Source organism: Peromyscus eremicus, chromosome 10 (assembly GCF_949786415.1).
Source record: "Peromyscus eremicus chromosome 10, PerEre_H2_v1, whole genome shotgun sequence".
NCBI lineage: Eukaryota > Metazoa > Chordata > Mammalia > Rodentia > Cricetidae > Peromyscus > Peromyscus eremicus.
In genome coordinates this window covers 95,705,996-95,721,210 of record NC_081426.1, presented here as the reverse complement: position 1 = coordinate 95,721,210, position 15,215 = coordinate 95,705,996, and the positions used below count along the sequence as shown (strand labels likewise).

The 15,215-nt window shown below is 44.7% G+C and overlaps 2 protein-coding genes across 7 annotated transcripts in view; one reads left to right on the top strand and one right to left on the bottom strand.

The window, feature by feature from the left end:
- Positions 1-2,029, bottom strand: part of Rpap2 (RNA polymerase II associated protein 2) — a 94,484-nt gene extending 92,455 nt beyond the window's left edge. Inside the window, exons 1-2 of the mRNA XM_059274924.1 lie at positions 1,898-2,029; positions 1,236-1,281 (exon numbers count right to left, since the gene is read on the bottom strand). Of these exons, the coding sequence (XP_059130907.1) occupies positions 1,236-1,281; positions 1,898-1,970 (119 nt within the window). The 5' untranslated portion in view covers positions 1,971-2,029. The remainder of the gene's footprint in view (positions 1-1,235; positions 1,282-1,897) is intronic.
- Positions 2,030-2,093: 64 nt separating this feature from the next.
- Positions 2,094-15,215, top strand: part of Glmn (glomulin, FKBP associated protein) — a 41,195-nt gene continuing 28,073 nt past the window's right edge. For 2 of the 6 annotated variants that reach the window (XM_059274922.1, XM_059274917.1), the window contains exons 1-5: positions 2,178-2,330; positions 2,931-3,006; positions 4,409-4,534; positions 12,902-13,018; positions 13,861-13,969. In XM_059274922.1, coding sequence (XP_059130905.1) covers positions 2,968-3,006; positions 4,409-4,534; positions 12,902-13,018; positions 13,861-13,969 — 391 coding nt within the window. In that variant the 5' untranslated portion in view covers positions 2,178-2,330; positions 2,931-2,967. The other 4 variants (XM_059274918.1, XM_059274920.1, XM_059274921.1 and 1 more) reach the window with 4 other exon arrangements.

Sequence of the window (15,215 nt, the reverse complement as noted above, 5' to 3'; positions counted from 1 at the left end):
TCCACAGGGAAATACTTTCCAGAGCAGTTCTCGAATCCACCTAGCCCTAAACTAAAACTTACGTCCAATCACTTCCTTAAAGTTTGCTGTTCTGCACTTAGACACACTCAGTTTCTCACTGTGACACGAGCAGAATTCTGCCTCCTTCCTTCCCTCTTGGAATGTCATACACCTTCCTACCTCAGGGTCTTCTTCATACATATTGTCACCCCTTGCTGAAATTCTGTCATCTCTACTGTCTGCTTCACACCTACTATCTTAGGACTTTAGAGAAGCCTTGCCTTGAAAACCCACAGGCCAGCCGGGCGGTGGTGGCGCACGCCTTTAATCCCAGCACTCGGGAGGCAGAGCCAGGTGGATCTCTGTGAGTTCGAGGCCAGCCTGGGCTACCAAGTGAGTCCCAGGAAAAGGCGCAAAGCTACACAGAGAAACTCTGTCTCAAAAAACCAAAAAAAAAAAAAAAAAAAAAAGAAAACCCACAGGCCATGTCCCTGCCCATCTAAATCATTAGTCCCTCCTCATATCGTCAACCTTTTTCTTTATAGCACTTCCTGCAACTTGTGATGACATATTCATTTGTGTTAGTTTAGCTGATATTTCTCAGTCCCAGTGAACTAACCCAAATACAGGCTATCTTGTATTTGGAAAGTATTTTGAAAGAATTAGTGAATCTTGAAATGATGTCACAGATACTTTTAATCTCTTCACAGACAACTGTCCTAGAGATCTTTTGTGACATGAAAGAAGCCCCACACAGTAAAGGATGGTTTTCACTGGTTTGTTTTTAAATCTGTACCTAATGTTACAAAGGAGACAAAGGTCCCAGTGACTCTGACACATACAACAATTAAGCATGTACCTGAACAGCTGGGAAACACGTACTCGGTTATTCGGGAATGATGTGCCCACAGCTCTACAGGTGTTCACAACAGCTTCCAACAGCCTGAGCCTCTAGTTTGCTCTTCTCAGAGCTGGAGGGTGTAACAGTTGTGAGAATTAACAGTGCTTCCTACATCTTCTCATAAGTATGTTCTCCAAAAAAGGTATCCATTACTGTTTTTAACTGTTTGGGCTAGAGTACAGCTCCCTAGATGCAGAGCTTTTTCAGCATGTATGAAGCCCTAGTTTCAATTCCCAAATCCCAAGACCAAAAAATAAAACATCAAAACTAAAAAAATCTGATTCAATTAATGAGATCAAAGGAAAGTGAAATGCAGTTGTCCACGTGGTTATACCTTCTGGAAGCATCTTCTGGTTTGAGGGCACTTGTCTGTTTAGTACCTACAATTGAAGAGACAACAGTAAGTGTAAACACACTTGTGATGTAGCAGTCTTACCCAAATAACACACTGTGGACAGCTTTTCCTTTCTATCACACACTTCATTTTCAACTCCAACTTGTAAAAAAGGGTAAACAGGAAGGAAATCCCATTGTTTCTGTAAATTAACTACATTTCAATTTTTCTTGACTAAAATCTATCTCTTTGGGTACTGGCTTTTTTCATGTATAGTACCTACTTAAATCAAGTGCTTCTTTTAAAACACCCTGAACTGGGTAGCTTTAGGATAAACATTTCTCGGTCTCCCAAATGATAGCTTGCCTGAAACCTCAGAGACCCGGTACCAAAGCAGTCCAAAAGGAGGTCCAGGTCCAGTCCAAGGTTCAAGGCGGCTGAACACCACTGTTCCCTGGGTCCCCAGCACAGCGCACGCAGCGGGAGATCTTGAAACACCTCAGCGAGTGTGGGCTTCTCTCCCCAAGGCACCAGCACGGGGAAGCAGTCCGACACCGGGAGTCCTCCCTCCCCGGGGGGCAGCCTCGGAAAGCACCCCGCGCGTGCGTACTACTCAAACCAGGGTCTCCGGGTCCACGCCTGGTCGAGGCTCCTGTTCGTACCTGCAGCATTCCGGTGGGCGCTGGAAGCCCGGGCACCGGGGCCCAGAGAGAGAGGAGCAGCAGGGTCAGCCATGGGAAACGCCGTCAGAAGGCGAGCGGAGGGCTTGCGCAGCGGCCGCGAGGCTCCTCCCCACGCGTCGCCCCGCCCGGGCTGGGGGCGGGCCCAGGGAGGGCGGGGCGAGCGCCGGAGGGGCGGGGCCAGCCCAGGGGCGGGGCCAGGAGTGCGGCCTGCGCTGCCCGAGGTGGAGGAGAAAGCGCGCGGTCCGGCGGGTAGGTGGAGGCGCTGGGTCGGGGAGGTCCGGGCTGACCGGGGTCCGCGCAGCACGCGGCTCGCCAGCTAGGCCCCTCGAGGTGCTGGAGCCCGGACGCTCTGCCCAGCAGGAACCGGGAGGCAGGGAGAAATGGCCGCCCCTCGGCTCAGCCCACAGGCAGGGTAGGGTGTGACTGTCCTATCCGCGCCTGCGGGGCAGCGATTCCAGCCCCCTGAGCCGCACGGTGTCCGGAGCACCACCGATGGCCTCGATGGCCTCGTCTTGGTGTGACTCGGTGATCTCACTGACCAGGATTGGTTACTTTGGGGAGGGCAGGTCCTGGGGAGAGCAGGCTGGAGGGCATCAGAATCTTCAGCTTCTTTGGGTGACTTGTGTTGGATTTCAGTTTTTGTCGATGGGATATTTAAGACATTCCCTAATGATTAGAATTTTTATCTCAGGTCTACGGTTTGGATTTTTTTTTTTACTTTAATTTTAATTTTTATGAAAGGAATACTTTCCCCTTTTGAAAAAAGGTTCTTCTAGGAAGTTCTCTCTAGGGTTCTTTTTCTTTTTATTCTCTTCTCATTCTTTCAAAGTTATGCTCTTTAGGCAATACAGTAGGGGCTTTAAAATGCTTTATTAGGCTAGCACACTAACGTTCAATAATACCATTAAGCTATAAAACTTCACATTGTGTTTATTGTGTTTTCTAATAATTCAGAATGAAACAGTTTATGAAATGAATTTACATAATGTCATACAATTAACTGTTGTATTAGTTCATTTCAGCATCAAAACTAGGAAAAGTAATCAGGAATGGCTGTAGAGGAACTTCAGTGCGTAATAAAAAGATGTGTAAGTAATTCTCTGAAACACCTTAAAAATATGGGAAGGGCATAGGTCACCTTTAATTGCTTTGTGGTCACTCATATTTACCTTATCTAATTCCTGCTTTTTTTTTTTGACTTGTAAATAAACAGCATAAGATCAGGAAGGTAGACTGGATTGTGGGGTGTGTGTGTGTGTGTGTGTGTGTGTGTGAGAGAGAGAGAGAGAGAGAGAGAGAGAGAGAGAGAGAGAGAGAGAGATTGAGAGAGACCTTTAATCCCACTACTACTTGGGAGGCAAAGGCAGGGGGATCTCTGTGAGTACGTAGAGGGTTGGGGTGGGGGGTAGATTGATGGCTCAGTGGTTAAGGGCAGTTGTTGCTCTTGCAGAGGACCTGGTTTTATTTCTCAACACTCAGGCCCTCTTCTGGCTTCCATGGGCACCAGGCACACGCCTACCTGTAGGCAAACACTCAGACATATAAAATAAAAAGAAATCCTAAATTTTTTTTGCCCCTGCCCCTGTGCACATCATGGAAGCCAGAGGTGTTGGATCCACCTAGAGCTATAGTTACAGGTGGTGTGTGAGCCACCTGACCTGGGTGCTGGGAATTCAACAGGTCCTCTGTAAGAGCAGCGTATGCTCTTATCCACCAAGCCTTTAATTTTAGACCCGTGATTGCTTTCATAGGCTGTAACAGGAATCTTAACAGGTCTTATTAATAAAACAAACCTGGAGCCAGGTATTGGGGTGAGTGCTGGAAGATCAGAGAAGCAGAACAAGCCATAGCCACTTCACCTAGCCAATTCCTCAGCTGATCCTGTTTGCTCAGACTGGATGCCTCTCAGCTGAACTGTGTTGCTCAAAAGCCTAAAAGTTTAACCAAGCTCTAGCTCCTCGTCCTCACACCTTAAATACCTTTCTGCTTCCTGCCATCACTTCCTGGGATTAAAGGCGTGAGTCACCATGCCTGACTGTTTCCAGTGTGGCTTTAAACTCACAGAGATCTGGATGGATCTCTGCCTTCCAAGTGATAGGATTAAAGGTGTGTGTGCCACCATTTTCTGGCCTCTATGTCTGTCTAGTGGCTGTTCTGTTCTCTGACCCCAGATAAGTTTATTAGGGTGCACGATATTTTGGGGAACACAATATCACCACAATAGGCTTCTTTGATACAGTAGGTTCAAGATCAATGAGCCGTACTGACTTGTGCTTATGACCAGCATGCAGAGGGCGGAGCAAGAGTTTCCAGGTCAGCTTAAGCTTCATCATGAGAGCCTGTATCAAAAGCCAAAATAAGTAAAGCCAATTTTCATTCTGTATTCATGTGCACTTTCTAGAATTTAAGATTTCCTTTTTTTTCCTAGAGACAAAATCAGGAAGCCATTCATCCTGAGTCTGTATTTGCATCTGTACTGTTTTTTAACAGCAAATCCTAGAAGAGCGTGATTTTAAAGAAGAGGATTTTGGCCTCTTCCAGCTAGCAGGCCAAAGATGCATCGACGACGGGCACATGGACCAGCTGCTGGAGGTTATTCAAGATGAAAAGAACAAGGTAAGCACCACCTCTGTGTCCTCGCAGTCTTCGTTTGGGAAGGGAATAATCCATGGTTTCTGTTCCTCATTTACCCTCCTAGTTACTTTCTGCTGCAGTGATGAGACACATGACCAGGGCAACCTCGAGAAGCGAGCGTTCACTGGGGCTGGGTCACACCTGGGGACTGACAGCCTGTCATTACCTGGTCTCTGAGGCAGAGTAGTCCCACAGTGGCTGTAGAGCTGCTGGTCTAGGTCCCAGTGAAAGCTTAGAAACTGGTAAGTTTCTGATAGTAGAGGAGGAGGCGGCAGCAGCTGTTACCCACACACTAGAGGAGGGGAAGGCGTGTCCTTCTGTCTCCTTTCTGTCTGTGGTGGTGCCAACCAGTCCAAGCACTTAGGACACCCCTTCATGTGAGGCTCCCTGTTGATGTTAAAATCAACTATAACATACTTTTATAGTCCCCAATATAATCAATTTTGTGAGGTTTTGTTTTTGAGACAGATTCTTTTTTAGCCCATGCTGTCCTGGTATTCTTAAACTCAATATGATTTTTGTTGTTTGTTTGTTTGTTTGGTGTGTGTGTGTGTGTGTGTTATATGTATGTGATATGTATGTGTAGCTAGAGTTTTCCTGCCTGGCCCACGGTCAGGACAAATCTCTCTCACCTGCCAGTCCCACAGCCGCTCAGACCCAACCACGTAAACAGAGACTTATATTGGTACAAACTGTATGGCCGTGGCAGGCTTCTTGCTAACTGTTCTTACAGCTTAAATTAATCCATTTCTATAAATCTATACCTTGCCACATGGCTCGTGGCTTACCGGCATCTTCACATGCTGCTTGTCATGGCGGCGGCTGGCAATGTCTCTCTGGCTCAGCCTTCCACTTCCCAGCTTTATTCTCCTCCTTGCCCCGCCTATACTTCCTGCCTGCCTGACTACTGGCCAATCAGTGTTTTATTTACTAACCAATCAGAACAACACATTTGCCATACAGAACATCCCACAGCATGTATGTACATGTTTGTGTGAGTCATGTCAAGGTCAGAAGTCGACACTGAGTGTTTCCTCCATCACTTCCCGTCTTTTGAAACAAGGTCTCGCTAAACCCGGAGCTCATAGATTCATCTAGACTGAGTGGCCAACAAACTCCAGGGATCTGCCTGTCTCTGCTTCCCTAGTGCCTGGATTACCAATGCATGCCGGTGTGCATAGCTTTTTGTGTGGGTTCTGGGGATCTGAACTTAGGTTCTCACTTGTGCAGCAAGTACTTAATCAACTAAACCATCTCTCTGGTCCCTCACTCAGTATTTTTAAATTTTCTTGATTTTCCCAATCATATTATCAAAGGATAACTTCTGGTAATACTTTTAGTTGCTATCAATACTAAAATTACTAATCTTTATGTTTATGCCAGATGCTTTCCATATATTGCCTTATTTAGCATGCTTTAAGTTCATCTTGTAATATCTACAACTGTAAGCTACTTAAAATGCAGAGGGGGGAGAACTACTTGAGCACACAAATTCAAGACCACCTGGGCAATATGATGGGACTCTTATTTCAACAGAAAAAAACAATCACTTCATAGATAAGAAGCAATCACTGAAAGACACCTCAGCTTTTATGTGACATCCAGAGTTCAGACTTTTGGAGCTTTTGGCTCCTGTGCTGGATTTGTTCTTACAAGAAAGTTTCGTTGTTATTGTTTTTGTTGTTGTTTTGAGACAGGGTGGCCTCAAATTTGATGTTTCTTATTCTCCTACCTCCACTGGGATTATAGATGCATGCCACTACGTCTGGTTTTCATGGTGCTGGGGACTGAGCCCAGAGCGTTGTGCTGGCTGGGCAAGCATTCTACCAACTGAGCTGTGTCTCCAGACCTACAAGAAAGTTGGGACAGATATTGATTATGGGGGATAAGCACAGGTGCATCATAAACAATGACTGATTGGTTGGTTGGTTGGTTTTTTCTATTGTTTGGTGTTTGCATCTGCAGTACAGGATGTGATCTCAACAAAAATGCAGCCTAAGTTGAAGAGAAAGCTTGCAGGATGAAGGCAAGGAGGTTGACTTTGAGAAATAAGATTTTGATTTCAGTATGGAAATAGGAGATTGGGATGTAGGTTTGTATGTGACTCTTCAAGGTTAGGTCATAAAAGCATAAAGGGCAGGGGAGATTCACAAGAGGCAGAAAAGAGGCCTGGGATCTCATCTTCTAAAAAATTTTGTATAGGAGTGTGATGTGCATGTGTGTGAATCCATGCTTATATATGTGAATGTGGACATAGGCATGCCATGGTGAGAGTATGAGGTGCATGTGTGTGTGCATCCATGTTCGGACATGCGAATGTGGGCAGAGGCATGCCATGGTGAGAGTATGATGTGTGTGTGTATCCATGTTCATACATGTGAATATGGGCATAGGCATGCCATGGTGAGAGTATGAGGTGCATGTGTGTGTATCCATGTTCATACATGTGAATGTGGGCATAGGCATGCCATGGTGAGAGTATAATATTCATGTGTGTATCCATGTTCATACATGTGAATGTGGATATAGGCATGCCATGGTGAGAGTATGAGGTGCATGTGTGTGTATCTATGTTCATACATGTGAATGTGGACATAAGCATGCCATGGTGAGAGTATGAGGTGCATGTGTATGTATCCATGTTCGTACATGTGAATGTGGGCATAGGCATGCCATGGTGAGAGTATGAGGTGCATGTGTGTGTATCTATGTTCATACATGTGAATGTGGGCATAGGCATGCCATGGTGAGTATAATATGCATGTGTGTATCCATGTTCATACATGTGAATGTGGATATAGGCATGCCATGGTGAGAGTATGAGGTGCATGTGTGTGTATCCATGTTCATACATGTGAATGTGGACATAGGCATGCCACGGTGAGAGTATGATGTGTGTGTGTGCATCCATGTTCATACATGTGAATGTGGACATAGGCATGCCACGGTGAGAGTATGATGTGCATGTGTGTGTATCTATGTTCATACATGTGAATGTAGGCATAGGCATGCCACGGTGAGAGTATGATGTGTGTGTGTGTATCCATGTTCATACATGTGAATGTGGGCATAGGCATGCCATGGTGAGAGTATGAGGTGCATGTGTGTGTATCCATGTTCATACATGTGAATGTGGACATAAGCATGCCATGGTGAGAGTATGATGTGTGTGTGTGTGTATCCATGTTCATACATGTGAATGTGGATATAGGCATGCCATGGTGAGAGTATGATGTGTGTGTGTGCATCCATGTTCATACATGTGAATGTAGGCATAGGCATGCCACGGTGAGAGTATGATGTGCGTGTGTGTGTATCCATGTTCATACATGTGAATGTGGGCATAGGCATGCCATGGTGAGAGTATGAGGTGCATGTGTGTATCCGTGTTCATACATGTGAATGTGGGCATAGGCATGCCATGGTGAGAGTATGATGTGTGTGTGTGTATCCATGTTCATACATGTGAATGTGGACATAGGCATGCCATGGTGAGAGTATGATGTGTGTGTGTGTATGTATCCATGTTCATACATGTGAATGTGGGCAGAGGCATGCCATGGTGAGAGTATGAGGTGCATGTGTGTATCCGTGTTCATACATGTGAATGTGGGCATAGGCATGCCATGGTGAGAGTATGATGTGTGTGTGTGTATGTATCCATGTTCATACATGTGAATGTGGGCAGAGGCATGCCACGGTGCATATGAGGTCAGAGATGTGTCTTCATCTTCCGCCTTGTTTGAGAGAGGATCCCTTTGTTGTTGTGGCAGTATAAGCTGGCCTTGAGCGTCCCCAGATCCTCCTGTCTTGGCTCTCATCTTGCAGTAGGAACACCAGGATACACACGCATGCTGCCACACCCAGCTTTTGCTTAGGATCTGGGGATTGGAACTCAGATCCTCAGGCTTGCCTGTAAGCACTGTCCTCAGTGAGCCACCGCCCCAGCCCTCAGCAGCCATCTTAGCTGAGAATGTGCCTGTCAAGGTGAGCAGCGGCAGCATTGCGTCAGTGAGGCGAGAGGAAGGAGAGGATAACACACTGGTCCTCAGGTATTTCGTGGCTGAGTGGTTTATTTTTAGTATGTTTTAAAATAGCTAATGGGATAGATTTAAATAGTGAGGCTTAGGCTTAGTTCCTTGAAAATCACCTTTGTGCTCTATAATCGGATAACAACAGGGTTCAGATTTCAGTACAACAATATCTAACACTGATTACAACTTGATTTTCTTGCCAGGTGACAGTTTCAGCACTGGTCCCAATTTACTGCCAATCTGTCTGTGTGAAGATGAACTTGTCTTAAGACTCTGGAATGTAGACCCCACCACCTGCTTGTGTCCTGGCCAGGACCACTGTCCTGTGTAGTGTAGGACATTCAGCAGCAGCACTGGCCTCTGCCTGTTACACCAATAGCGCCCTCTCTACCAACACTAATCAAGTCTTTAGACCTTGCCAAGTATCCTCGGGAACTTAAGAGCAAAACCGGCCCAGTGGAGAGCAGCTGGAATGGGGGCAAAGCGTGGGCTTGGAGTTGGAGAGATGTGAGCTCTGACTCTGCCAGTCTCATGTAAGATGGGGACAGTTATGTTGCTTAATATCAAAACATTGCAAGGGATGTCAGGGTTAGGTCTCGGGAGGCAGAGGCAGGTGGATATCTGAGTTCGATGCCAGCCTGGTTTTTAAGTCTGTATCTAATTCTTTCCATATACTAACTTATTTGCTCCCCCTGCCCCAAACAAAGCATGAGATAGTTAATGCTAGAGTCTGTAAGTTCCAAAGACATCATTCTACAGTGCCTTGTAGCTGATATTTATAAACGGTTTAGCTAAAATTCTTGGGATAGGCAAGTGGCTAATGGGTAAAGTCTTGCCACCAAGTGCAGTGGTCTGAGTTTGATCCCTGAGACCCACATGGTTAAGAGATTGACAGCCTCCAACTTGACCTCTGACCTCTACACACATGCTGTTGCCTATGTACAAACATATACACACTAAATATTTAACAGTTCTTTAACTCAGATAAACACATTGTTACTCTTAAGGATCTGGCTATTGTCATTCAGAGGATCACTTAAAGGGAAGGAGAGAGAGAAACACCTCCTTAGAAAGTACTGCACGTAGGAGCTGAGGCTGCTGGTTTGGGTTTTTAAGCTTGGGGACAATTGAATTAGAGTTTAAGAGAAAACCTCTCTGGGCCAGGCAAGCTGTAATCTCAGTAGCTGTCGGGAGAATAAAAAGAAACAGAAGCCTGCTTAAGTTAAGCTGGCCCAGAGGTCAGCCACGTGGGAGCAGGCAGCTGTATGACCAGAAGTGGGGCTGTAGGAAAAGCAAGGAAGGCCACAGAACCAGAAATGCGCACGAGAAAGAAGAGTAAAGATGCTAAACTCCACGGAGGGCTGTGCTGGGCCAGGAGTGCTGGGAACGGAAAGCAGGATGTCATTAAGGAAATAATTATCCTGTCTATCTAGGAGACAAATTTTAAAAAGTGAATTTACTCTTAATTCAGTAAGTTATGGTAAGATAAGAATTTAGTAATTTTTAAAAAACTTAGTTACTAATTCATAATATGAATTCTTGAATATTAAAAGTCAAGCTATACCAAAAAAATAGAGAAAAACAGAACATCCAATCTTTGGAAGCAGGACACTGTGCTATACCTAAGTTAGCAGACATCATCTAAGCTGTATAGTCTGCCACTTTGTTTACTGTCCTGGTCACAAGACCTGCCTTGTTTCTTTGTAACAGGTCTGTGCTTGCTGCTGGCACTAGACACAGTAATGAACGAAATATTCCTTGCCCAGAAGAACTCCAGTCATGGCATGCTTTCTGTTTGTTTGAAACAAGTCTCTCTGTATAGTCCTAGCTGTCCTGGAGCTCCTACGTAGACCAAGCTGGCCTCAAACTCACAGAAATCCTCCTGCCTTTTGCCCCTAAGTGCTGAGTTTAAAGGCATGTTCCACCATACCTGGCTTACAATATGACATTCTAAAGAACAAAAAATATGCACCCTAAGAAAAGTATAGAAAGTAGAAGTGTAATATAGAAAGAGGAAAATAAATTCACGGTGAAAGAGATTTGAAGGAAGTGGGGTGTCAGCTACGGAGCTGTCTGAGAAAAAACTCTGGACAGAAGACATAACTAGCATTAGAAGACTAGTCAGTGAGATAACTGGGGGCAGAGAGATGGTTCATGGGCAAAAAAAAAAATGACCGTGACCTGGGTGAAGGAAAAGAACAGATTCCACAGGGTTGTCCTCTGACGTCCCATGTGCACTATGGCATGTGTGCCCCCCCATCATACACACAGACACACATATACACCTGAGAGTAAAAATAATAGAGTGAATATTTTTAGAAAGATAATTGAATTATTAGATAAAAATGTATGCTTTTGTTCATTAAAATTTGTACTTCATTTTCTGCCATATTCTAAGCATCAGTTTCATTGAATAAAAAGAGAAAGGTGAATTTTAAAAATTGACGTGACTATAAATCTCTAAAATGAACTTTAAGTCATTTTAGGTCTTAAAACAATGAAAGACAGACCAAGTACCCTTCGCCCAAATCAGTATATTTGGCTATATCTTGTAAAATAATGAGAACCTGTACAGCAAGCATGATGGATGTCCCTAGCCCCAGCTACTGTGGTAGCTGAGGGGGAAGGACCACTTGAGCCTAGGAATGTAAGACCAGCCTGGGTCTTAAGACCTTGTCTCAAAACACCGAGAACAACCAAGGCAAATGGTTTGTCAGAAAGGCAACTCTTTAATATTTATGCTGCAACCTGGTAAAAATACCAAAGTGTCTGACGGATGGAAGCAAAGCTGATGGCATCTCCTCCTTTGTGAAGGGCCCTCACACCTTAACAAACCTCCCTGAGCTCCTCCAAGACGTAGGGATCCTCGAACATACACACTGCTGTTTGAGAGCCTTGAAGGTTCTTTTCTAACCTGTCTGTCTATTCCTGGCTGATTTGTTTCTTCAGAAAGCTTTAACTTAGCTCCCGGGAATCCTCTTACCCCTCCCAGCTAAAGATGACTTTCCTCTGGTGCTCTTCACATTGTGTCCATTGTCTTAGACAGCTTGTGTCCAGAGGAAGCGCTGTCTGCCATCCTGTTTTCCTAGTCTGTGTTTGTTTTCCTTTTCCCAAGAATTTCATAGAATGAATTCCATCAGGATAGAGATTTTCTCTGATTTTTAGAACCTAGAGTATTAGATGGTATGTGTATGGTATGTATTAATGACTTGAAAGAAAACAGGCCACAGCTGGGGTACATTGCTAATAATTTTGAAAATCTGGTTTTGATATGAATGTGAATAATTGTAAAGAAAAACTTTTGTGTGGGAAGCATTTGAAATGTGCAATGGGGGAGCACACCTTTAATCCCAGCAGTGGGGAGCACACCTCTAATCCCAGCAGTGGGGAGCACACCTCTAATCCCAGCAGTGGGGGAGCACATCTCTAATCCTAGCAGTGGGGGAGCACTCCTCTAATCCTAGCAGTGGAGGAGCACATCTCTAATCCCAGCAGCACATCTTTAACCCCAGCAGTGGGGAGCACACCTCTAACCCCAGCAGTGGGGGAGCACACCTCTAACCCCAGCAGTGGGGGAGCACACCTCTAACCCCAGCAGTGGGGGAGCACACCTCTAACCCCAGCAGTGGGGGAGCACACCTCTAATCACAGCACTCAGGAGGTAGAGGCAGGTGATCTCTGTAAATTTGAGGCCAGTCTGGTCTACAGAGTGAGTTCTAGGACAGCCAAAGCTACACAGAGAAACCCTGTCTCAAAAAAAAAGAAGAGAAAAGAAAAGAAAAAGAAAAAAAAGAAAAAGAAAGTTATGTGTAGGAGAGAATAAAAATGAAGTCATATTTTTTATCTCATATATATATGAGAATGCAGCTGGGCAGTAGTGGTGCACGCCTTTAATCCCAGCACTCAGGAGGCAGAGCCAGGCAGATCTCTGTGAGTTCAAGGCCAGCCTGGTCTACAGAGCGAGATCCAGGACAGGCACCAAAACTACACAGAGAAACCCTGTCTCGGGGGGAAAAAAAAAAAAAAAAAAAGAATGCTTGTTCTGAGCAAATTAACTAGCTTGTCAGAAATAACCAAACTCTTTAGTTCCTAGGAAAGATCTAGTTGCTGAGTGAAAGTAGAGGCCGTTCCGTTTCCCTCAGTGAAAACATTAAAAACATTTGAACACAGTGATGGCTGCTGTGAGCCCCAGAAGGATTAGAGGTGGCATGTGAGTCTCACAGGCCTTGCCTTTGCTACTTCAGAGAAAGCTCCTTTGGTCAGGAAAGCAGGAGTCTCTAGATGACGGCCTGCTTTCCTCTGCCATGCTCTGCAGACCATCATCAAGTCTATGGGCTGGAATCTGGTTGGTCCTGTTGTGCGATGCCTCCTGAGGAACGGTGAAGAGGAGAAAAGGAAAGACTGTTTCCTGATGTTTGATTTACTGGTGAAGGTGAGTCAGTGAACTTGGTTCTGTCCATCAGAGCTCAGCAGCACTACAGTCCCCTTTCACGTCTAATTCCTTTTCTTGGTAAGAACATTTTAGTCCAGGAAATTACTCTTATGTAATACCCGGTCATACTTGACGGGATGGATGGGCAATTCCATCTCAGCATTTTCCAAAGTTTCTAGATATAAGAATTATCCAGTCTGAGATCCTGGATTCAGAGTTTTCCATAAGAGAGCTATAAATCTGTAATTTAACAAGTGTTCTTATTATATAGATGAAGTCAGTTTTTAAAGAACTGGTTTAATGTCACACTGACCCTTGTGCTGCATTAGACCCAGAATCAAGTACCAGTGCTGCTTGAGACATGGAAGCTGAAAGGAGATGATCAGGGGTGAGAGGGAGGGGAGAGGAGGGTAAGAGGTGTGTAGGGGATCAACAGTAAAAAAGTTTGTCTGAAAATCCCATAATAAAACCTAATACAGGGAACTGAAGATTGGAGGGATGCACACAGGTGAGCGTTAGGGAAGAGATGGGTGTGGCTTTGGTGGGAGGGCAGAGAAAGTAGGCAGGCTGAGTGGTAAGAGGGCTGTCAGGATGTACCATAAATTACCTGTTCAGAAAGAACCAGAGATCGGAGCTCTGCATGGAGAGTAAACAGCCAACAGGAGGCTCAGGTCAAGTTCAGAAGAAGCCTGAGCTCTGAAGATCCTTTTAACACCTTACAGGGCATTTCATAGTTAAGCAAATATAACTGTATTTTCTCAGTATGTCTTCTTTAAAATAGTAATCATGTGGCTTTAAATACAACTTGTATTAAACAGGTTCAATTGTGAATATTTTTATAGTTATGTAATCCAAAGGAATTGTTGTTGGGTTTGCTTGAACTCATTGAAGAGGCCTCTGGAAAACAGATATCCCAAATTACTCTTCTTTTACTTCAGCCATTGCAGACAGGTATGAGCACTTTGGTACCCCAAGTATGTCCTGTTTTATTTGCATACGTACCTTGATGTTTACCCTAAATGTGAACAGTCTACCGAGTAAAGCGTGTGGTGGGTTGCTGAGCTCTGCTGTTAGACTCTTAGAGCAGTGCAGTGTGGAGCTCGAGGTGCTGGGAGAGGCTGCTCGTAAATCCTTGTTGTGTGTCTTACTGTTTTCGTGTATGTAACTTTTTGGTTAGCTTTTGTTTTTTAATTTACACCATTTTTCCACATGTATGAGTTTTTGCCTGAATGCATGTCTGCACACTACTTGTATGCTTGGTGCCCTTGGAGGCCAGAAATGGGCATTACTGAACTGGAGTAACAGCAGGTTGTGAGCTGCCACATGGGTGTTAGGAATCGAACCCAGGTCCTCTAGAAAAACTGCCAGAGCTCTTAACCACTGAGCCATCTCCCTAGCTCCCTGGCTAGCTTTCTTATCTACAATTTATAGTTAGCATTTTCCCTCTACGCATATTTAGTGGGTCATATGATCTGACAGCAGCGTGGTAGTCCCGTATTTTGGTTAAGGACATGAGCCTCTGAATGGGAGGTTGGTTAAAAGGTAGTCTGGAGAATGAAAAGAGACATGCAGAATGAGAAGGGTCTCAGCAGCCAAGACGGACATTTACCTCGAAAGAAGTGATTTTCATTTTAGAAAACATATATACTTCAGAATGTGATAGAGGGACCTAGACATTAGAATAAATTCATTTAAATCTGAATGCTCACCAGCCTTATACTTCTTAAATATTCAAAATCTTCTAAGGGCACAAAAAGCTCTGCAATACTCCTTCCATTTGTATAGTGCTGTGTAATTTTCAATTCATATTTTGTGCTTAGAATCAAAAATAAGGAAAAAGATAGCCAGTTATAAAAATACTTCATTAGTTGATTTTCTTATTGTTGTGCCCAAGTGCCTGACAACTGGCAATGTGAGGAAGAACTGCCGATTGAGGTCAGGGTGTGTAGTCCATCATGTGGGAGAGGCATGGTGGGAGCAGTGAGAAGTACCTGATCACACTGCAGTGACAGAGAGAGAGTAGTGAGAAGTACCTGATCACACTGCAGTGAGAGAGAGTAGTGAGAAGTACCTGATCACACTGCAGTGACAGAGAGTAGTGAGAAGTACCTGATCACACTGCAGTGACAGAGAGAGCAGTGAGAAGTACCTGATCACACTGCAGTGACAGAGAGAGTAGTGAGAAGTACCTGATCAC